This window comes from Megalops cyprinoides, chromosome 6 (genome assembly GCF_013368585.1).
Source record: "Megalops cyprinoides isolate fMegCyp1 chromosome 6, fMegCyp1.pri, whole genome shotgun sequence".
NCBI classification, from domain to species: domain Eukaryota; kingdom Metazoa; phylum Chordata; class Actinopteri; order Elopiformes; family Megalopidae; genus Megalops; species Megalops cyprinoides.
Genome location: NC_050588.1, coordinates 955192 through 978421, shown reverse-complemented (window position 1 = coordinate 978421; position 23230 = coordinate 955192). Strand labels below are relative to the sequence as shown.

The window sequence follows — 23230 nt, the reverse complement described above, 5'->3', positions numbered from 1 at the left end:
TTTAATTTTGTGTAAAGTCACAAATGTCCAGTTTGACCTGTACAATATACAGGTCGACCAGGAAAAGACTGGCTGGAGAAACAAATCACTGTTCAACCACTACCCACAGTGAACAGTGAAAAGTTTACTTAATTTTAGGAACATGGGTAGGATGGAAACCTGATACTTGATACAATTCTATATTTGCACTGCTACTGAAATACATCCTGCTAGGAAAGAACCCAAAATATCATGACATCATGTTGTATGGACCCTGTAGGACATACGGTTTTTGAGATCAAGTAAAAGTTAAATGTAAATTAAAACAAAAAAATCAATCACAGCTATGATCTAAAGACAGGGCAAATGCATAAGCAATGAGTCTAAACGTATTAAGAAAGGACTAAATTCTATTTGTCAATTTACATGGAAACATTTGATTATAATGTGTGTAATTTAATTCAGCCCTTTCATATCAGTTGCTGATAAAATGTATGCAAGTAAAACATTCACACATTTTTTAAAAAACTTGGAAATCACCTTTTAATTTACAGTGTAGGGTTTACTCCCAGTATTTAATGCCTTTTAAATTTCCCAAGTTGTGTTGTCATTGCTATAACAAGTTTAAAAATACAAAACAAAAACCTAGTACAAAAATTAGAAAAGAAAAAAGCATCGACTGCCATATTAAATGTTTCCAAATCGTTCAGCCCGCTTCCGCTTCTTTGCCTAGAATATAACCAAAGCAAAAACAAAAGGAAAAATCAATTACGGTTCATCAAGTCAAAGTGTACAAAATGGTAATGCAATTAACTTAATTTACTGTGGTTTATCTGATAAACAGGTTGGCTACAGCAGACTTGCCTTTGCCCTTGTCTTGAACCCTCTCGCCAGCACTGCCTCCGCTACACTTCCTCAACCTTCAAGTGATGCTTCGCTGCACTTCCTCAAATTTTAACGGATGCCCCACTTGAGAGCACTCGAATTTCTCCAAAGGCATCTTTCTGACAACTCTTTAGAGTTACTTCATTGCCAACCTTGTGCTTACCCTAGCGTTTCTCAAAGTTTCCACAACAGTCAAGGAGCACTCCCACATTTCTTTGACATTGCTCTCCACCACTCCGGTGTTTTCCTCTCAGTGCTACAATTCTCAGTGCCCCACTGCAGGAGGGCTATGTCTCTCTATATGAGCATAAAGGTAATCAGCCTATATTACTGTACATTATCCAGCATAATCTGTCAAAGGCAGAAAACAGTACCTCTGAGTCATCTAGACCCACAGTGGCAGCGCTAGTGACAATGCCGAACCGCTCCTTCCTCTTTTTCAGCTTCTCATCATCTTCAGCCTAGAGAAAAGTCAAAGTAGCGCAGTCAGTCTGCAACCTGCCAACGAACAAAATAATACTGAAGAAGCCTGCACATTGTGGTCAACTTCAGCAAAATGAATCGAGAAGAGGGATGTTGTGGTGCAAGATCGATAAAGCTGCATAGTGCGCAAGCGGCTAAGTTCAAGGTATATGAGGACACAATAGCTTTTCTCCCACACACACTGAGTTCTGGCAAGAGACTGCCAACAAGGAAAAACTGACAGATTCCAGGTCACTGGTCACACTTCCAATAACAGGACCCCCCCTGACTCCATCCTCAAACACCCACCTTCCAGCAGTGCGGCAGGAATGAGGGATGCCAAACACAGCTGTAACAGAGTTAAAATGCTGATCTATTAGGGTGTTTAAACACTTGCTTTTCATACTCTTACATAGTTCTCCATAAAAGGTAGAACAACATATTTATTACTTATTAATAACTTCTTTATAACTATGAGCTTTATCAACTCTTTGGAATTGGGCAGTATTCTACAAAGTAGAAAGGGAATACAGATAGAAGAAAGGTGACTTAAGACAACTTCAGAAAATGAATCCCCATTTAACATAGAGTGCATTCTACAACAGCTGTCAACCATCAATTGCAAACTGTTCAAAAATGTGAAAAACAACTCATGAAAATAAACAATGATCAACATCTAGCTCCTAAACATTTTCAAATAATATTACATTACCATAAGCTATATTTCAGAATAAAATTTCTTACCCCTCAATCTGGCACTAAGGGGTAAAACAAAAAAAGCTATGTAGCACACAAAGCAATACTGCCATGGCTTGGCTGGAAAGCTTCAGATTGCACAAGTACAAAAGGAGGAACTCATTTTGGCAGCTAGCACTGCATAACTTCGAGGAATAAATGACAAAACTACCAATGCCTTATTTTCCCAACAGAGAGAGTCCACAATGTCTTGGTTTTGGCAACAGATGCTGTTTTATAGCAAGGCACATAAAAGGCCGCATTTCTTAAGCCACGCAATAATTGAAAAGCTCTGTGGGTCTCCATAGTTCACATGGCAATTTCTCAAAGAACAGCAGGGGTCATTCCCCATGTTCTGCACTGAGCTGATGCCAGTGTTGATACAGTGCTGGCCAATCTAATTCTGAATGTCAGGCCGGCAATCCCTGGAGATCATCGAGTTCATTTTGCTGGCTGCAGTTGTTTTTCTATCATGTTTTCTTTTCCGTAGAACAATATTCCCTCCAAATCTAGGGCCTCTCTGTGCTGGACTTAATCTCTTAGGCCCCTATTCATAAAGCCATTTTAGAACAGTTTTGAATTAGTGACAGTTATTTGAACTAATAACTGAACTCGCAGGATTTTTTAGTGTCAAATGACATCTTCTTTGTGGTTTTATTACTCATACTTTACACCTGATTATGCAATTTAACATTTTATGGTTGCCTGTAAACAAATGGAATAATCTGAAAAATTATTTAAATGGCTTTGTGAGCAGGGATTTTATGTAATATATCAACAAATGTGCACTAAAAATATTTTAAGAATAGCCTTTGTTCACCCTGTCAGCTAGTCCTGAGTACTTTTAAATGTTTCCTTATATAACAATGCAAGTGAATTTGTAAAAGCTGAGGAAGTATTTTCTCATGAAGATTACGCCATTGTAGATACAGAAGTTGACTTTCTTTTAGTGCAGTATAAACCCATGATTAACCTTGTGCGGCATGTCATGAATCCTTCGTTATTTTTCCAAATCTGGAGAGCAGAAGACAGATGGCCCCAACACACAACAGAATGAGGAGGGGAGCGGCTGTCTCCTGTCAGGTGAAGGCTGACTGGTAATGTTCTTTGCCACTGAAAAGACTGAGAAACTGAGGCATATATGCCATTTTCAAATTTTCCTCCTTGAAAAGCACACAAAATAATGCATAACAAATGAACAGACAAATGTGTTTTCTGTATGTGAAAATGATAAATGACTAAAGCTGGAGCTCGAGCAAATAAATTAATTTGGCTCATTGCTCTCCTTCGATTCAAATTAAAGTATGCATGGGGTAATGCAAAAAGGGGCTCTTAATTGTCTTTGTCCTGTGCGTGCTTCTCTCCCTCCACCTAACAGTGTTCAATTCCATCAGGGGAATTCATCAGTAACCCCCTTCTCAAATTCAAATTGTCCAGAAAAAAAAACAATGATTTAGGTGCTGGCAGAAGCCTTTGACAAGATATAAGAGCTGGTGCCTTCTGGTATAATGAGCACTGTAAAGTAATAAAGAAGGGCTTCATCCTCAGTATGGTCCCAGCGGTGAATGAATGACTCCAGGAGGCCTGCTTCTGCCCCAGTAAAAGGGGACATGCGAAAGAAGGGGGGTAAAAAGATCTCTGTGAAAGGATGACCACTGAGCTTGTAACAGCATGGAAAAAAAGGAAAAAAAAAAACTACCAAGTTTCACACTTTATACTATACTTTTAAGCATGCAATTATTTCACTTCACTGAATTAAATATTAATGACACCCCACACACACATTAACATTTGAAGGGCATCAATTTTCACAAGGGTTTTAATTGTAAAATCACATAACATCTAATTGACTGAGGATCTTATATCAATTCCAGTCCAATTCTACACATTGCTCATTACACTGCATGCATGTGACTTTTATCCTCTGTTATACTGAGTTTCCAAACAGCCTTTAGTCCGGAATCCTGAGCTTCATAGCTCTTGTCAAGCTTGTGAAAGACAACATAGCATTTAAGGTTCCAACACAAATGCTGAAGCAGTTGAGGGTTTCAGTAAATTAATTGTGAACACTGTAGAGAGCAGCAGGGTTTGAAGCAGCTTAACACTGATCTCACACTAGTCACTAGGTGAGGACAATAAACAGGCTTCCAGCATAAAGCAACCCAAAAACGTAACCGATTTAGACAACTTGACAAAAAGCGCAACATGTAACCTTTCATTTTATCTGTTAAACATGTTCTGTTCACAGCCTTTTGTTTTTCTATCATAAATTCATAAAGCCGGAGATATAGGCATATTTTACTTTTATGATGCCTTTAGTGGCTATTTGTAATCAATTGTTCAAAGAGCCCCAGGCTTCACAACTTAGGGCTCCATTTTTATGAATCTGAATATCTTCCCTCAACATTTTATTCCCTTGTTTTATTTCACGCTTCCCATCAAATCCTGAAACTCTTATCACTGTGTCACCACTGACACATCTAAGTAACACAAGGTTTCCTAACTGCTTCCACAAATGTGCAGTGTATCGTGTCAGTGACCAACTTCCTCCTGCTCTAACCAATTACCTCACCTGAAATAATTAGCTTCTATTAACATACTGTGTTTACTATGGTTGCAGGCAAACAAAGACACTGAAGGACAAAAAGATGGCAGCCCTTCACTGCATGTGGTATTTCCATACTTAATCACACTGTAAAAGCAAAGCAAGAGGTAGAGCAGTAAGGGAGACTGGAACAGGGATGCCACACTGATAACTATTGAACAATATGTTGTGCAAACCACATTTATTTAAAGTATTTACCATTCTGACTTTTTTTTTTATTACATAAGATAAAAATAACATGAAGTTAATGAAGTTAGTTATTTGAATGTCACTATATGAATTGCTGGTGCTGTGTGAACTACAACACTGTAGTGTCCTTAATTAAATTTAAGCAAATTCATTAATTTCACATTAATTACTTTCAAGTCTCTCCATGATAACTGGCATAGAGGTGGCTTGTGGGACTGCATTCATTTTCATGATTTTTGCAATTCCTTAGTAATTTATAAAATCTTAGTGTACACTTTGGAATGCTTAATTTATCTGCTGCCTTTCTCTGGTCCTAAGACTCACAAAATATTGCAGAATCTTTCATCTGTAGAAAGTGTCTTTTATCACTACGTCAAATGGAATCCAAGAACGTAGCTAAACTGAACAACTTTTCCTCAAAATAGGTTACACACACCCTTTGTTTGTATTTGCCACAAGAAATGATATTCAAATGCTGACAGCTTTTTTCGTTGATTATCTACTGATTCACTCCATTCAGTGCTGCACTACATGTTGTGAGGGGGCTCTACTGATTCTCACAAGCAGACTGCTTGATTCTTACAAGCAATTCATAAAACAGTTAGTACAGGAATTATTCTGTCCCTGTGTTACTGATCATATGCAGCTGATTCATATACCATTATTTCTCACATAAGTGTGCTGTACTGATTACAAGTCTACCAGATAGTGGATGGAAATTTTAAAGAGTAATGTTTTAAGTGACAAGCTCTAAAAATAATATCTAATTTAATATTTATCTATAGCTAACTAACCATGTAATTAAACAATCTCAGTCAGAGACTGCAGTAAGGGAGGAGGGTGTTAATTCTATATTAGTCTCACTTGGTGCCAAGACCGAGTAAAGACAGAAATCTTTCATTCCTGATATGAACAGGCCTGGGACCTGATGAAAATAATACAACAGGAACAAACAGGTAGAGCACCATTATTTCAAAGTAATGCTACACAGCACATGTTCCACAAACAAACAAACACAGATCAAAAACAGAACTGATATCAGTATTTAAATGCAACACTTTTGGATGGATTTTACTGATGAGAGTGACAGCAGTGCAAATCCTCCATAACTTCAACCAGTAAACACCGACCATACAAGCCTTGGACCAAAAAAGCAAAAATATGCGTTTCTTAATTTAGCGTTAGCAATACACAGCCAATCATATTGTTCTCAGTGCAACATACTGGCTGAATTTACACCAGTGCCCAAAACAAAAGCTTATTTTGAATATATTACGTAATTGCTATTATGTCATTTTTGCTGTTGAATTTTTTTTCTATTGATGATTCAACAGGAATTCCTTTTTTAACCAACTCATTTAAGCTCAGGCCTGTTTTACATAAAGAAATAGGACTGATGCATTGACAATTCACCACAAAGCTCCAGTGAATGATAGAGATGAGTGCGATGCCATTTATATATATATGCAAATATTCAAATGCATATTATGCACAGGCAATGCATAGTAACTAGAATTAAAATACATTGGCTTATTGAGGCCAAATTGTTTCATGAAGCAGCATTCTCCATCACATACGCATGAGAGTGTTACTAATTATGATGCCAGAATTCACTGCTTGAAAGACACCTTGTGTCATCATCTGGGAGGGAAAAAACCTGAGGCACAGGTTTGCCTGGATGCACCAAGTAGGCAAACATCCTTGTGATTTTCAAATGCTTATCTTTTAACAGAACACTTAAAATTAATGTTAAAACCCACTTAGGTATGCATTTTAAATGGACCACACACAGAGGTTGTCCCTTGGTGCCTTTTAAAAATACCTGAGATCAAGGCATTTGGGGTTTACCGAAACAAAACAGTAAACTTCTGACTAAATGTCTTCTTTTCCAGACAATGACCCATCAGCCACCAACTTCCTGAGATAAAAACACAGAAAGACCGCAAAACAGATGTGGGAAGCATACTGCTATACTGTGCAGTCACACATTAAAATCACATCCCACCCACCCCTCAAACCACAGCAAAACTACTCCACAATTTCAATTGCAAAAAACAGTTTTCAATTGACCTGAAAACACCACCACAGATTGTCAAAACTAATCTTGGCATTACAGAGAACAAATGCAACCTCAAAGATCAAAGGTTAAAGGTCACAGAAATACTGACAGCAGGAAAAAAAAGAAAAACATTCTTTAAAAGGGCAACAACTGATTTTATGCACTATAGACTACCATTTGCAAACTGTTTTAGGAAAATTTCTTTAACAAAGGAAGCCCTTCTATACCTTTAAAATATTGAAAGGAAAAGGTGTGTAAGTTTAATGGGAGTGGACTGCAAGCTGTTGGCTGATGAGGAGCAGTGTGTCCCTGCTCCGTCCACTACCTCATGTACCCCCCACCCCCATGCCCCCAAAGGCCTCACAGCCCCACTAAATCAACATTGTTATAATGATGTGTCACACTTGACCCCCGGCAGGCCCCGCCCCTCACGTAGGGTTCAGGCCCACAAAGCCTGGCCCTCCATCTTTAGTGCCTGGCTGACACATTTTGATTCATGGGATTGCCTGGGCCCCGTCAGAGCAAAATTACCCCTATCAAAATGCCAGTATCTACACATTCATCAACTCCACCTCTGGCCCCCAGCAACACTCCTCCTCATTCAAAATGTGTCACAGCCATTTAAAAACTGAATTAAACCACCCCCCTTCCAAAAATCCTCAAATGAAGGCCCTCAAAACACCGTCTCCAATGACCCCCCCCCCCCCCCCCCCATCTTATCCAGCACGTTTGAAACAAAAAAGCTGAATCGTCCTAACATTCTGTATCAGTCATCATATATGACCATGCAGAGGGACAAAGCCATCTACTCAGCACCTTTGAGGGAGCATGCCAAGCCAGAGAGCACACCTCATCCAGCTCATCTGGCCCTGCTGTCAATTTCCCTCAAAAATATTCACATACAACTTATTTGTTTGGCTTCACTTCGTTTTCAGACAGTGAACCGTTGCATTAGGCTCGATTGTCTTTAAGAAAGACAAATACATTAAAACAAACTTAACATGGATGCCACAAAGGAGAAAAGTGCAGATAAACATACAACTAAGAAAATGCAATCTTTATAGGTGACTGAAGTGGAATTAACATGAAAATACATGCATCACTTATTTTATCTTTGTGAGAAAAAGGCTTAAGCTTGGTATCTCAATGGCAATAAGCGTGTTAGTTCACCACTGCCTGCAGTGGCATATACATTTTCCACATTAATAACTTTCCAATCACCTTAAAAGCATGAGTGCAATAAGCATAACGGCAGAGAGGCAGCCAGGAGTGAGAGCCAGAAATCTTCCTGCAGGGAGGACAACGAGTACCGCATCACATCTGGGCGGCACCAACACTTTGGGCCTTTTGACCCAAAGTTTCCTCCCCATACGGTCCAGTTGTGCAGGTGCACCCTTAGGGCAGGATCAGTGTGTTCATTGGCAATGTTTCAACCATCTTTAGCATCCCACCCACAGCTGGACAATCATCCAAACGCTAGCAGCTGAGCAGCCTCCGCAACGGGACCATTTTCTCAGAGCAGATGCAAACCCCTCAATCTAACCTGCCGGTTGGTCTAAGTTAAGATTAGCTGGTATTAAATGTGTATGCAAAAAAAATACACACTCACACATGCACACACATACAAAAGTCCCTTTCCCACAATTTCCCCCTTTTTTTTTTACCTCCCCAGAACACCGCCTTCTTATTGCTCACCACCAGCTGCCAGGAGCCTCTACCAATAATGATTTCTTAATTAGTCATTTAAACAATCACATCAGTACAAGCTGCCATCCCCAGAAGCTGTCAGGTCCATGGGCAGGTCAGTGGCCTCAGTCCCTGCCTATCCCCGGGGGCTCCCTCATTAGGCCGCCGCCTCTCTGGGACAGGAGCCTTGCAAGGTGTGGTAATGAGGGACATGCCGTAATGAAGCCCACAAGGAAATGAGATTTGGATTTCGAAAGGTCGGAAAAGGAGGCCGGGGTTTATGCAGGATCACCGGTTGCAAACCTCAATCGTGCATAGCTAAGCAACTTCTCAGAACTGTCATTACATCATTTTGGAGAACATTCTACTGTACTGCAAGCAAAGACTGAGGAGCTTCTGGTCACTGGAGAGCCATTACTAAAAAAAAAAATTCTGCCAAGACTACATTTTAAAGCAGTAATTATTTAAGTGGCTCTGTTAAATGTTAAAATATTTTCCACAGAACAGTTCAAAACAATTCACCTTTATGCTGCTTAAAACTATGCAATAATTCATCTATAATCATCCGCAGGCTGACTTCATTTCACAATAGATACTGATTATAGCTTATATTCATATGGCCATCTGTCACATTATTCAACTCTTTCACGTTCTCCAATTTATGTGAGTTTCTTTGGATAATCCTTTTGTCTGCAGAGAACAATCTAGAGCAGTTTCACATCCACTGCCATTACAGTCTGCCTTAGCAATTGTGAACCTAAAAAGCAGCAAAATCTTAGACCAAAGCAAAGGTCAACTTCACTAGCCTCCTCATAAATTAAAATTAACGTTAGAAGAGAGAGATAAAAATAGTACTGGCGTTAAAAATGTAAAATTTTTTTAATGTTTTTAAAAATGTATGTTAGCTGCTGCCTCGTATTAATAAAATATCTCCACTACCTCCCAAAACTGTGGTGCTGCCTTCAGTGTTTCCTTAGGCTCTACATTTTCATGTCTCTATCAATATTCATACTTAAAGTGTGTCACCATTCACTGCTCATTTAACATTTGGCAAAACATTTGTGCAACAAAAAAGGTGCAAGGCCCTGAGGAAGGGAACAAAGAATAAATGAAAAGCAATATTAAAAATGTAATGAAAAAACTCAAATATAATACTGTTATAGATGTCGTGCTCATGATCATCTTATTAAAGGAAAAACAAAATATACAAAAACATTACATTCTTTATTCACTAATCTTTAATGGGAGTTTGTGGCAATTTAGTTTATGTCTTTTCTCTAACTATTCTGTCTCACACATTTTGTAGTTATAGGTTAGTGAGAGCGGGACAGCACTGGTGGAAGGTTCCAGTAAAGGTCCCCTTCCAAATACAATGCTAACACCAGAAACTAATTGAGGATTTGAAGTGTCGGGTTGGTAAGAGCAGGACAGCACTGACAGAAGGTTACTGACACGCAACATCCCTGGCCCTTCCCATTAACTGCATTTCCATGTCAGTACCTAAACATCACTGTTTCAGCTCTGGTCCCAAGGGGAATCTTGTTTTATTGCAAGCAAGCGGTCCTATGCCTGACTCCATTTGCAATGGGGCAAGTTCTTGATAAAGCCTCTCTGATTAGAACAGAGCACTGGCAGGGAGGAGCAAAATTACCTTATAGGGTTCATTCATTTTGAACAAGCTGAGATGACCCCCATACCTTAACACAAGCCTGAAGATGGGAGTGGTTATTAATATAAGATAAAATATCCCCATCAGAACCTCCAACATCAATTTATTTTTAATGCACCACAGAAAGCCCATATAAGCAGAGTTAATCAAATCTTCAATTTCCCTCCCCACATGAGAACCAGAGTAATGATCCATTTTACTGGTAGGTGATTGCTTTTAAAGCAACTTTTTATAAAAGGAAAGGAAAAAAAGCCCAACAGATCCATAAAATGGCAAAACCTTCGTGATGACACAGGTCTTACTGGATGTGTGACAACGTGCTTTGAGTCAAAAATCCAAAAATCCAAAAGAGAGGGAACCATAGACAGACAAGATCTATCTATTCCAACAACAGCTGGTTGCAATTCAGGACTAATATTTTTTTTCTCCTGTCTTTGAAAGGCTGTCAGGGATAGCCACTGCTCAGCAAATATACCAAGGCTATCCAATACACAAACATCTGCAGAAAATAAGTTACTGTACTCTGAACACAAGTTTACCTGACCTTTAAAAAGCATTATGGGCTCTTAAACTTGTTACAGGTCAAGCCAAACCCAGCTTTAAACAGAACAAGAAATGTGAGGCCAATTTAAGCAAAGTCCATTTCTCCTTAATGTAGAGGATCCTAAGAGGTGGTTTTAAAACTCCCTAAAACCACTAACCGACATCCCTCTCTCCCGTCTGCAGCTCTGAACTGCGGCTATGAATTGCGGTTGACAGCAGTGAAGAGCCTTCCCCATGTTACTGCAGTAAAGTAGGTTAGCTGGCTCAACCTTTACACAATGACATCATACACAGAGGGAGTGAGACAGAGAGAGAGAGAGCAAAAGAATACCAAAGAAGTGCAAGTTGCATTCAGTGTCCTGAACAAAAGGGATTTTGCTCACAGCAGGCAGAAATAAAACCAGATGACTGACCAGAGGACAGCCCTCCAGGGCCACTGAGTTAACAAACCCCTGAACTCTCACTCTCTTAACCTCTTTAAACCCAAAACACAAACACCATCTTACATTCAGTTGCTGGCATGAAGTCAGTAGTTACGCAAAACACATGAGGAATGAGAGGCTACTGGTCTATAGCCCAAATACTAGTAAACACTGAAAGACTATGGTGCTTAGAAAGAATTCTTTCTTACACTTACAAACAGTACATTTCTTGAAGTTTTACTATGTGCATGGATGACTAGCCTGTGGGCCTGTGAAATGCGAGTTGTGTCTGGCAGCTGGGCATAAAGGACATATGCTCAGCTACGAAAATACATACACATACCATCAAATTCACAATACCACAACAATATGCTTTCAGACCAATGACAACAGACAGAAAATGTGATTTAAAAACTAAATAATACATTTGAATTAAACACACACACACACACACACAGATCATGCAACTCTAACCTTAAAATGTTTTAAGTAAATAAATAAATAACATTGAGTACAAAAAGTTCTCCAGGTTGGAGAGTGCTGCTATGGGGGTGCAGACATGCAGCAGTGGAGTGGTCAGGGGGCAGCAGTGCTTAGCTAACAATGAGGAACAGAGTTAATACTCACTGCCACTCGAATGGACACAACCTAGGAAGGGAGGCAGCAAAGTCCACATTGTGAAGAGGGAGCTCTTGATTTAGTTACACAGCTGAAATAGTAGCCTTTCACCAGCAAACAATGGACTGCTTTTCTTGGGCTAACGCTGGACAAGTGAAGAGCAAATTGTGTGTGTGTGTGTGTGTGTGTGTCTGTCTCTGTCCCACCCACCCCCCTCCTTCCTCTTGAAATAAAAATGGGAGTTAAATGACGGAAGAAACTGTCAACGTGTCAGGTGCCTCACGAGCTCCTCTTTAAACCAGACAGGCCTAACCCTGTGCATCCTGGCCATGGGAATCTTAACACATTAGGGTCTTTTCTCACTCTCTCTCTCCCCCCGCTCTACTCCTGGAGCAATTGTTTATTTTCTCCCATTGACGTCCCTCTATTCAGCAGCCCTCACATTTAACCAGCTCAATTGGAGTGAGACAGCACTTATTTGGAAGAAAGGAATGCAATGCTCCAGTAACAGAACAGCAACCCCACAATAAAAGGGGTTATATTCATTCCCAAATGTCCAAATAAAAGCATTGCATCATTCGCATCAAGGGGGCACTAGTAAAATTGAGCCACTGCATTTTTTGTTCCTAGACTAGTACAGTCATTGTACAGCAATAAAAAAAAATTCCAATGCGACTTTCTTTTCCATTTTTTCTACTCCTTTATAGAAATGCACACACATACACACACACACACAAAACAATGAGGTCTATTGCCACCCTTTCCCGTGCTCTGGCCTTGCCTAGCTGAACCAGCACAAAAGCCCTGAGGTGTACGAGCTCATCTCTTGGGCTCATTCTTTTTGAATCTGCTTCTCAAGAGGGTGGCCAGATTGACAGTCCCTCCTCTGTAACAATTACCATGGCTGCCAGAGCTATTCTCTGCCCTGTCACTACTGATTATCCTTGACCAGGGAGACCCGTTCAAGGACAATCCACAGTTGTGGTGGGTTTGAGGGGGGCTGGGGTATTGAACGAAATCTGGTGCACCCCCCCACAAAAACACACACACACACACACACACACACACAGCAAAAGTCTATTAGATTTCAGTTATAGCTTCTTAGAAAAAAGCAAGATTTGAAAGTGGTGAGAAAAGGGACATCTCAGATTCACTGATTACATCACCCCAACGTCAATGCGAGTAAATCACTAAATTATTCTTTCAACTGAATTCTTCTAGAATTACATCACAAAGTAGTAACTGAATATTAAGGTGACCACATGCCTAAAAACACAGCACTGAGCGCTAAGGCCTGTAAACACCTGCCATTAAGCATATATGGTACAAAAAATGTCACCTCCTAGCAGAACAGCTGAAATCATAAAGCCTTACCCAAAATAATTATTCTTACATTCCCCTGTTTTTTTTTAAACACTGATCAGGCCGACACAGAGACACAATTATAGGCCAAAATGTCAAGGAAATGTAGGTGTGGTATCAGGTCAGGTACCTGACTGTACATGCCTACTTCTTTCTGACTTTCTCCTCTAGATAGAAGCTGAAAACCCAAAAGTGCTGTCCATCCTGTCACCCCGTCTGAAACTGAAACAGCTATCAGCATCGTCCTGCTTTTGCATGATGAACAGACAAGTTCATCTGGTAAGCTCATGCTATGAGGCAAAGCTGGGCATGTTGGGGAAAGCCTGTGGATTAGGGTGCCTGAGGGCCTTTAAAACAGAAGGAGGATGTGACCACCCTGTCTTCATCCCCTGAGAAACATGCCAGGGACAGGAGATGGGAGGGAAGGAAATGCACTTCTGCTGCTGTCATTACACAACAAGCATTGTTGCCCGCCTCCCCAGGAGCCTGGTGCCGGCCACTTCCGACTGCACACAAAGCCGAGGCTGAAAAGCCCTGCCGCGATAATTGAATTTGCTCCTCACTCGCAACAGCATTTACCCCCAACCAGGGGCTATTATAGCTGCCCCCTGTGGCCAATAGTTTCCGCTGTTTTAAAAAAAAATTAAAATAATGGTTCAAAAAAGGGAGATGAGGTGAGGTCCCAGAGTTCTGTAGTAAACAATACTGTAGTTGTACATTACATCTCTAATGTGGGCATTTAGGGAAAGCATTACGAATCAAAACAGTCTAGGATGAATTTCTAAACACTCATATGGGCAGACTGCGCTTTCAAAGATCAAGGATAGTCACTACAGTCACTGAGAAGCATTTAGCTACCAAGGGCAAGCGAAGATCAATACATGCATTTGAAGAGATGAATGGTAATATTTTTCACAAACTAATGTGTGTATATGTATGTGTATAGCTGAAATAGTGAATTATTACATCTCTGAATTAATCATTTGCATTTAAACACAAACATTTAGTTTTGTAAAAGTAATAATTCATTACAACTTTAATAAATACAAATGGGTTTTATATGAGTAAATACAGCCCAGGTAAGAGTTAAGCTTAAGACTTAAAGGCAAACCCATCACAAGACACAATGTATTTCTGGGATTTACGGTTGTCTCTTCATATAATTCTTATTTTCAAATCAAGTTCATGTGTTACTATTGATGTGTCATTGATCATTTGTTGCGTGCACATAAAACACTGTTTCAGTTAAAGAGTCAAACTGCTTTCCCTTTAACTATCAACCACCCTCCCCCCACCATTAATGTCATGCTTTATATAATTTTTCAATATCAAATGCAGCACTAATGATGTCTGGAACATAAGGAAGCTATTATACAAAAACGTAACAGGGCACTGTAGTCAAACTTTATATTTACTAGGCAATGTACCCAAGCATTTACACAGTAGTTAAATACACACTGTATAGAGTACTGTGTGAGTACATGAAAGTATTGAGAAATTAGTATGCAAGTTGAAATGTATAAAGCCTGTCTTTTTTAAATAATGTGGCTGTGCCTGACATTAGATGAAGGGTTAGGGTATAGAGATTAAGGCTAGGGTAACCCAGAAAATTTTAATTAAAAGATATAGATTAATTATCAAAAGTTCCTGTATCTGACAGCTTACCTTCTTGGAGATGGAGGAAACGTTCATTCCAAACCTCTGGGCTCTTTTTTTTAGGATGTCGACATCAACCTGACATCACAGAAGAGGAAAATGGCTGTTCAATACCTCCATACACCCCACAGATTTAGCTCCTCAAATCTTCTCATATACTGTATCCACACCTACAGCTACAAATAAACATCCTAAATACTCACCGCTGGCTTATTGGTCAAAGCAGCACCTGGAAGAATAAAAACAGGATTAAAAATGGCACAACAATGGTACAGTTACTTAAAGTTAAAGTTATTTTCAGTAAAAGTGTGACCCTTAAAGAGTTAAATTTTAACTGATAATCTAAAGGTGACATTTCAAACAATGTCCACTTTTCAGCTCAACAACTGCAACTTTTTACTGTAATTGATTGTGAATTGATGAGTTTTTGAAAAGAAGTCCATTAAACTCATTTGAAAATGAAGCCTCTATTATTGGAGTTAAAATTGCATAATTGTTTTTTTTTCCTTTTCATTTGGAAGGAGCAGTAAGCACAACTGCAGATGGCTTGAAACATCACATCACCATTTTTTAAAACTGTCTTTATACAAAACTTCTAGTGTCTAAAAACCTGTCACTGAACATACAAATCCTACATACAGCTGTTCAATATAAACCCAGAGCATATTACAAGTGGAGGTCTCCCTTAATGCACATGCCAGTCAGGGTCTTCCCTGTCTCTCTCTGTGCCTGGTAGCCTGCTGAGTTTTTCATACCACCTGCTGGGAAATGGCCAAAATGCTGCCTAAACTCAGCAATTCAGTTATTATTTTAAATTTATAAATTATAGTACATGATGTTTTTTGGAGCAGTGAATGCATCTGACCTGACTTTGAGTCCAACTTAGAATGACAGGCAGTATTCCCCTGCTTGCAGCTTTTAAATGCACTTCCCCTATTCATCCAAGCCTCTTAAGGTTATGGGAACACACTTCCACACAATCAAAAAAGAAACACACAACATTCTGTGGAAACATTCTCTAAAAGCACACTCTTGCACTCTTAGGCTGTAATCATAAACCTTAAATCTAAACACAAAATGTATAAATTCACAGTTATCTTGCAGTCAGGTATGATATCTGTACACTGATAAATTTACCTCCCACGATTTTCTGTTTGCACCTGAGTAGACTAAAAGCAATAAAACCACAACTTTTTTTCAGTTGGAAAGAGCAGTAAATTTAACAGCAGATGCCATAAACCATATTTATCGTGATATTTAACACTGTCTTTATGCAAACCTGTATCAAAAAACCCATCACTGTGAACACATTAAAACCTTACATGTAACTGTTCACTATAAACCCAGGGACAAGTGGAGGTCTCCCCATGCACATCATTCAAGGCCTTCTTGGCCTTCGTGTCTCTGTACCCAGTAATTATGCATCTCACCACCAACACTTTCCCCAAATCCAGGGAAAATTCACTATTGTCACTATTTTCTGAAGGGCCATTTACAACATCATTTGGATATATTAACTATTTAAAATACTTTTTGAGGTTTGTCTGCTTTATACAAGCATCAACTGTTACTTAAGTGAATTGGAAATCAAGGTTTGTTGTCATGCATTTAATAATGTCATTTGTTTTGACATGCTATCTTCTGAAAACATTCCAACCTATGTACTTTTTGTACTGCATTGACATTACCGCTTGACAATGTTATTACTGGGAAATGGCAAGAAAACAGACCCAGTTGTTATGTATGAACTGTAAAGCGCTCCAGAATAAGAGAGAGCTCACCTTTTGTAGAATGGGCTGCTGCAACAGGCAAACCAAACCTAGAAAGAGACAGATATTGATTGAAATACACTCAGTGCAAAACAGATAATTTCTTTCAAATCTCAAGGGATATTTCGCAGTCACCTACAAGCCAATATATACAACAAACCCGGTGATACAACTGTTTTAGGGAACCACCTGTATTTCTCACCTAGCAGCACGGGCAGCCTTCTTGCTGTCATCGCTGGCTGGGATATTAAAACGCTCAGCTCTCTTCTTCAGCTTCTGAGAAGGAATGAGTTTAAAACAGGATCAGTCCCTGAAAACAGCGTGAAAAGTTGTATTGTGTGTGAGCGTATACATCAACAATCAAAGGTGGGCTGCACCTTCAAGGGCTATGTCCGGGACAGCCATTTAGGTGGAAATTCCTGAAAATAATATTTTCCTGATATATGGAGTGTCCTGGTATTATATTATTTTAAGATATGGGTCATATCCATAATTGTGTGCTGCTCATTGTACTTTCAATGTGGTACATGCATATAATTATATTCCTCTTAGCAGGAATATTTACAGTTTTACCATTAGATGCAGTGTTTCCTGGATCAAAGGTACTTGCTAGGAACAGACTAACATAACACAGCATTCAAAAATCAAACAGGCATAAAGATAGCAATTACCTCTTCAGTGGACAGTGGAGTAGTGATTTTTACCACATTTTTCACAGCTTGTCTGGGCAAAAAAATAAATGAAGGAAGAGGATTATTCAGGATATCTCAGCGAAGAACCAGTTTTCGGATGTGAACCTAGCCTACCATCTACTGGTCACAGAGCTCATTGCATCCTCAGGGAACCTATGCTGTTTCAGAAACATTTCTAACCAATTTGTTCTCTATTTGTTCTCATGTACTGAACCTAGTCCAAAAAAAAACCTCCGCAACGCCACATTTTGTTCAGACTGTCTCACGCTTTTTAATTCCATGTTCTTAAGAAAAGTTTACTTCTGTAATTCTGACAAGAAAAACTGAAAAATGAAAAATTGAGTGCGTATCTTAAGCTACTGGATTTTGTTGATAATATCTGACATAACAAAGATATTCAAATTGGTACAACGCACTTATCAGCCCTCATTATAAATAGGGTAAAAGTCCCGATGGTGAACCTGTAATGCAGACTGGTCTCATATTATTCGTTTCAAGAAACCTGTACTGTGGTCCCTAACCTGACTGGTGTGGACGAGAACCGAATACAGGAGGCAATTCTTTTTTGAAGAAAAAACAAACAAACTGGAAAACAGAACACACAGGCTACGCAAATAAACTGAAAAAACTATGTGGTACACGACGATATTGCGATGCTGACGCTTTTCTGACTGCATTTAAAAGCAAATCTTTTTCCTTTCACAACAACCGATCCGGCATAACCAGATCCTATTAGACAAGCAGATAATGTGCTGCAGCTTGCGTCATGACAAACATTCATTTGAATATTAATTTTTTTTATTACTCGCTAGATATCGTGAAGGCAACCGTGGCGCTTTAGCAAAAAAAATGTAACAATTTAACGTTAACGTTAGCTGTCAACTGGGACCATAAGAACTGGGGAAATTAATGGAGAAAGTACGGCAGTGTGATCGTTGAGTATGTGAGTCTACCTGTTTGGAGAGCCACGAGAGTTTAACGATTTAGTTACTTACATTAGATGCGGCTGGCTAAGTAAAAGTATATAGTTAGCCATGTCATTGAGTTAATAATACATTCCAACAGTTCAACATACTTGACGATAGTTATCACCATAACACTTAGCTCACTGTTAATTTATTAGACAACTTCATACATCAACACTAACATTTTATTGAAACTAACGTTATTTCAATTCGTACACTCCGCTAATGTTGCGAAAGCTAACATAACTAACGTTAATGTTGGTTGGCCGAGTAGATAGTAAACAGCTAGATTACTAACGCGTATGCTAGCTGATTACTAATAACTGTTCACAAAAACAGCTGGCTAGCTAGACTGCAATTGTAGCTAACGTTATCTAACCAGTCAGTCAACGTTATCTATCGTGGTTTGTTCCGTAGACTAAATTAACTGACAATTTGCAAGGACCGACAGCTAACGTTAGTTAGGCAAGTGTTGGTTATATGATGTAGTTATCTTAGTACCTTGATTACCTCCAGCTGTCGTCAGCATATGTTACATTTCAACAAAAATATTTACCTGTGTGTGGTGAAAGCTATGGAAGTGTTCCACTTTAAACGTGTTGTTCATTTTTGCAACGAGTCTTGTCTCGTTTGGTAAATGTTCAACTACAGATGTACTGCACCAGTTTGAATTTTTTAAGGTGTATAAATCTTAAAGAACAACGTTTGGTATTGTGTAACCTGTATAGCTATGTGAATAAAGCTGAAAAGCTGTGGGAAGAGCTTGAGCTAGTCTAATCACAACCCCTACAGGCTAAGTAGCACTTGGTGTTGTATCCACACTTGAAGTAACAGATCCATATATTTTAATGAGGATACGTCCAGTTTAATTCTGATTTTAAAATTCCCAGTACAGAAATTAACACAAAGAAAGACTGACTTTTGAGGTGCAGCTGCAGGTTGCTTTACTGGTTTCTGCTTCAGAAGCTGTTCCTGCTTAGGGAGGTCTTCCTATGTAAATAGAGAGTCAGTTGTTTTACAAAAGTGAGAGGATAGCTGCTTAGTTGTGGCCATTTCATTTTCAGTGCATGCATATGAAAACAAAGACCAAAAATGTTTGCACTTTACATGCTAAGTTTCACATGCATATAGCTACATTCAGAGGAATCTACCTACACAAATTATTAAAAACATACTTTAAAAATTCCTGGACATAGTGGGGCCTACAAATGATATTTGTGTTTCATGTATATATTTTTCATGACCAAAAAATCCTTATACTGTGTCTTTAAAAACAGCAAAGAACAGGTTGTCAGGATTATTCTGAAATTGAACATTTTGAATACATTCATTCAACCAACTGAAATCTGTTGTAACACAAATGAATGCTTAGTAGTGACAATGTTCTGATGTGGGCTTCAGTTTAGAAATGTGGTGTGTTCATTTTGAACAACTCAGTTACAAATAGAATGTATGTTTACTTACCAACGTTGCATAGCTAAATACATCATCCCCTGAGTGGTGGAGAGATTGTATAGCCCCGAAGTGTGTGGCAGTCATGGGAATTCAATGCAGCATAGTTATGCATAAATCAAAGTAGTATAAAGCTTTGCCATGTCTACTGTATTGGCAGGGGTCTTTGATTCATTAGCTCATTCAATTTTCACTGAATTTCACTGAAGAAGAAAACAGCAACTATCAATCGGTGAAAAAAAAAAATCTATGTATTCAATTTTTCCTTTTGAGACACGTTAACAAATTTAACATCAAAATAAATGAGGACTTTTGTGGACAACTGTGCAAGTTCCCCTTTGGTAGTGATGCAAAATTCTTCACAGACAAAATCTGCTCAATAAACAAAAAACTCTTGGAATGGAATTACCTCTGTGTCTTCTCCCAACACCTCTTCTTCATTCATTTCCTCATCACCTGTAGTTGAAAAACACATTTAAACACAAATACAACACACCTATATCATTTTCAAAGCAGTGCTTGCTAGAACATAGAACAATTAAAGTAGTGATTCTAGAACACAGGTCTATCTTGCGTCCTAAAATGTTTAAAGCAGAGTACATTCTTTCAAATAGCACTAACACAGCCTCAAATGGGATTCATGTTATTGCTGCCACCAAAAATGAATCTCTCTGGACATCACCCATTTTAAACTACTACTTGATTAGTCCAACTTCACCTTCAAACTCAGCTCATCACTACTATTTCAAAGTCAATGCATCCTGAGGCATATATCATGAGGGGAATCAGGTTGGTGTGGCTTACTCATCACTTTGCTACCCTTTTCATCCTGATTTTTAAATCTCCAACATACCCCTCCCTGTTTGGGTCACTACCACAAATTCTGCACCTGCGTAGGAAGTGCCCAGACAGTGTACATGCAATCCCTGACACACTCACCAACGATGCCAATGGCAATCTGTCACATTACAAGCCATACAGTGTAAAAGAGGAGAGCCAGCACCAATTGTAACAGTGTCATACCTCTCACTGATGATAACCTACAAACTCAAAGACACACCCAACCCTGACAGAACAAAGCCAGTATCATTGGGCTCACTACAATAACAGCTTTATACATATTTGCTTTGTACATCATAGATAACGTGGTGTTAATGATGATATAAATACAAGTGACTCAGTCGTTTGAGAAAAATAGGAATGTCAGTGAATATTTGTTTACTTGGCCAGGAGATCATTTACCGATTATATGGATCATGGACTCCTGAATGCTTGTTAATTCATGGAAGATTAAGATAAATCGATTTGAACTGTCACACACACACAGGCCAGTGTGAGTACACTAAAGGGACAACACATCTCGACACTGTGCATGTTGCACAAGGCAAAAGCTAGGAAGGAAGGAGCTTACCATGCTCCTCGAGATATGCCTGCAGTCTGGCGATCAGTTCGCCTTTGTTGCCCTTCATATCCAGACCTCTGGCCGCACACTCCTGCTTCAGCTCCGCCAACTGATAATAACAAAAAGATGCCTTACAGCTCCACTGTGCATGCTTGTGCATTCGTCATTTTCATTCCACATCGACTCAGCTTTCATAATGCAAATACAAACACCAGACGCGGTATTGCGTAGTGCAACATACGTTACTTTATTTTAGCATGCAGGAATTTTCTATACAAGGGGGGTGTACAATACAGCTGCTTTGGGACATCATAACCATACGTAATGAAGAGAGCACCAGTATCCACCTACCGGAGAGAATATGTTGAGTCAGACAGCACAGAGAACCTTAGCTGCAGCAGTCAGCTAGTCTCTCAGACTACCAGCTGCGCACTAACTATATCTAACATTTAACGTTACTGTGGTGGTAGGGTATTTTGGTGAGTAACGTTATATAGCTAAATTATTAATGACGAGTAAGTTAAATAACTACCACGTGTCATAACTGGATATATAATTTCAAAACACATGACACAGGTAGTTTAATAAGTCCCAATTGTCTAGTTAACTACGCATTATGCCAGCTACACTACATAAATAGCTAGTGTACCTATGCTAGCAAAGTAACTACCTTAGCTAAAACATCATTAACTTTCTAGTGTTCTAGTGTAGTTACCAACCCAGAGCATTCACTGTTTTGGTTCATTGTTTTTCATTCAGTACTAGCTTTCCAGGCAGCTAGCTAACATTCTCCTTTAGATATCTCTGCCAAATTAAAATGAAAACGCAGCCTCTTTTGAATTCCATTATGTATGCGTCCCATTAAAATTCGTTAAATAAGTGTAGCTCGGGTAAAACATCGTTTTCCCACCTTCAGTTTTTGAAGCTCAACAACCTCAGCCATCTTGTTATAATCGAAAGTAAGGTACTGTATTTCAGCCAATAGCAGCGTACCTTACTAGAAATGTACTGAAACGCTTTAAGATTGGTTTAAAACCTGTCAACCCTACACACGTGCGCACTTCCTGAGCGCTGGAGATTGGCTGGATCGGTCTGTTCTCAAAAATAGGCGCGCTGCCTAATCGCATCTTCCTAACTTCGTAGTTACAGGTAACACAGCTGATGGCAATGATAATAATAATAAACTTTACTTCTGCAGAGTATTGCATTCTATTAAATTGCAGCCCAGATAACATTTTTTGGGGGGAGGAAATTCAAATTCAAAAAATAAATTTGATTTAACATCACTTTTCAAAATGTGTGTTGGGTCCTGTAAACGCGCCATTAAAAAAAATAAATAAAAAACAAGGTTAAATCAAGTAGTTTAATCAGAATCAGTCTTTATTTGCTAGGTATGGTTTTACATATACATGGAATTTGACTCTTGTAGTGTGTTCACACAATGATTTAAAAGGTGACAACAACGAATACCATGCAACAGTAGTAGAACAACAAACAAGAGTAGTGCAGGGCACATACAAGAATGGCATAAGGATGGCATGAATGAGGTATGTATAAAAAAATAAATATGAACAGATACTGTACAATAAGTTAAAGTGTACAGGAGTGCAGGCTGTGGGTCTGTACAACAATTTGTTTTAGACAGCTATTACACAATGAGCATGAAATAAAGTGTATGTGAGTGCAGGCAAAGGGTATGTACAACTATAGTTGTACAACTATTGCACTGTGAGTGATTAGTTTAACAGTTCAGGAGTGTGATGCCATATGGGAAGAAGCTATTCCGGTACTGGCTTGTTTTGGTGGGTAGTGATCTGAAGCTCCAGCTGGAGGGAAGGTGTTCAAATATGTGGTGGCCAGGATGGGGTCTGCAATGATTTTGCCTGCCATCACCATCTCGGATTAGACCGATGACTGCTGTGTCGTCCGCAAACTTCAGGAGCTTGACCGAGGGGTTCTTGGAAGTGCAGTCATTTGTGTACAGGGAGAAGAGCAGTGGGGACAGCACACAACCCTGTGGGGCGCCAGTACTGATTGTCCAGGTGGTGGATGTGAGTTTCCCCAGCCTGTTGGCTGACAG

At 39.2% G+C, this 23230-nt stretch overlaps 1 protein-coding gene across 2 annotated transcripts; it reads right to left on the bottom strand.

The window, feature by feature from the left end:
* Positions 1-499: 499 nt before the first annotated feature.
* LOC118779390 (SAP domain-containing ribonucleoprotein-like) lies at positions 500-22105 on the bottom strand. 2 transcript variants are annotated; one of them, XM_036531471.1, is made up of 12 exons: positions 22061-22105; positions 21160-21259; positions 20158-20204; positions 19216-19286; positions 17311-17362; positions 16842-16915; positions 16652-16689; positions 15074-15099; positions 14880-14948; positions 11862-11882; positions 1239-1325; positions 500-708 (listed from the first exon to the last, which is right to left on the bottom strand). In XM_036531471.1, the coding sequence occupies exons 1-12, from the start codon at positions 22091-22093 to the stop codon at positions 667-669; spliced, it is 660 nt and encodes a 219-aa protein (XP_036387364.1). In that variant the 5' UTR covers positions 22094-22105; the 3' UTR covers positions 500-666. The 2 variants fall into 2 exon arrangements, with proteins under 2 accessions (XP_036387364.1, XP_036387365.1); XM_036531472.1 differs by lacking the exon at positions 11862-11882 and having other exon boundaries at positions 501-708.
* Between the last annotated feature and the right edge of the window lie 1125 nt (positions 22106-23230).

Coding starts and splice junctions, on each gene's coding strand:
- LOC118779390 (XM_036531471.1), bottom strand. CDS start 22,093: ATGGCTGAGGTTGTTGAGCTTCAAAAACTGAAG. Junction 16,690..16,841: donor AAGGCTGCCCGTGCTGCTAG/GTGAGAAATACA, acceptor GTCTCTTTCTAG/GTTTGGTTTGCCTGTTGCAG. Junction 15,100..16,651: donor AGCAGCCCATTCTACAAAAG/GTGAGCTCTCTC, acceptor TTATTCTTCCAG/GTGCTGCTTTGACCAATAAG.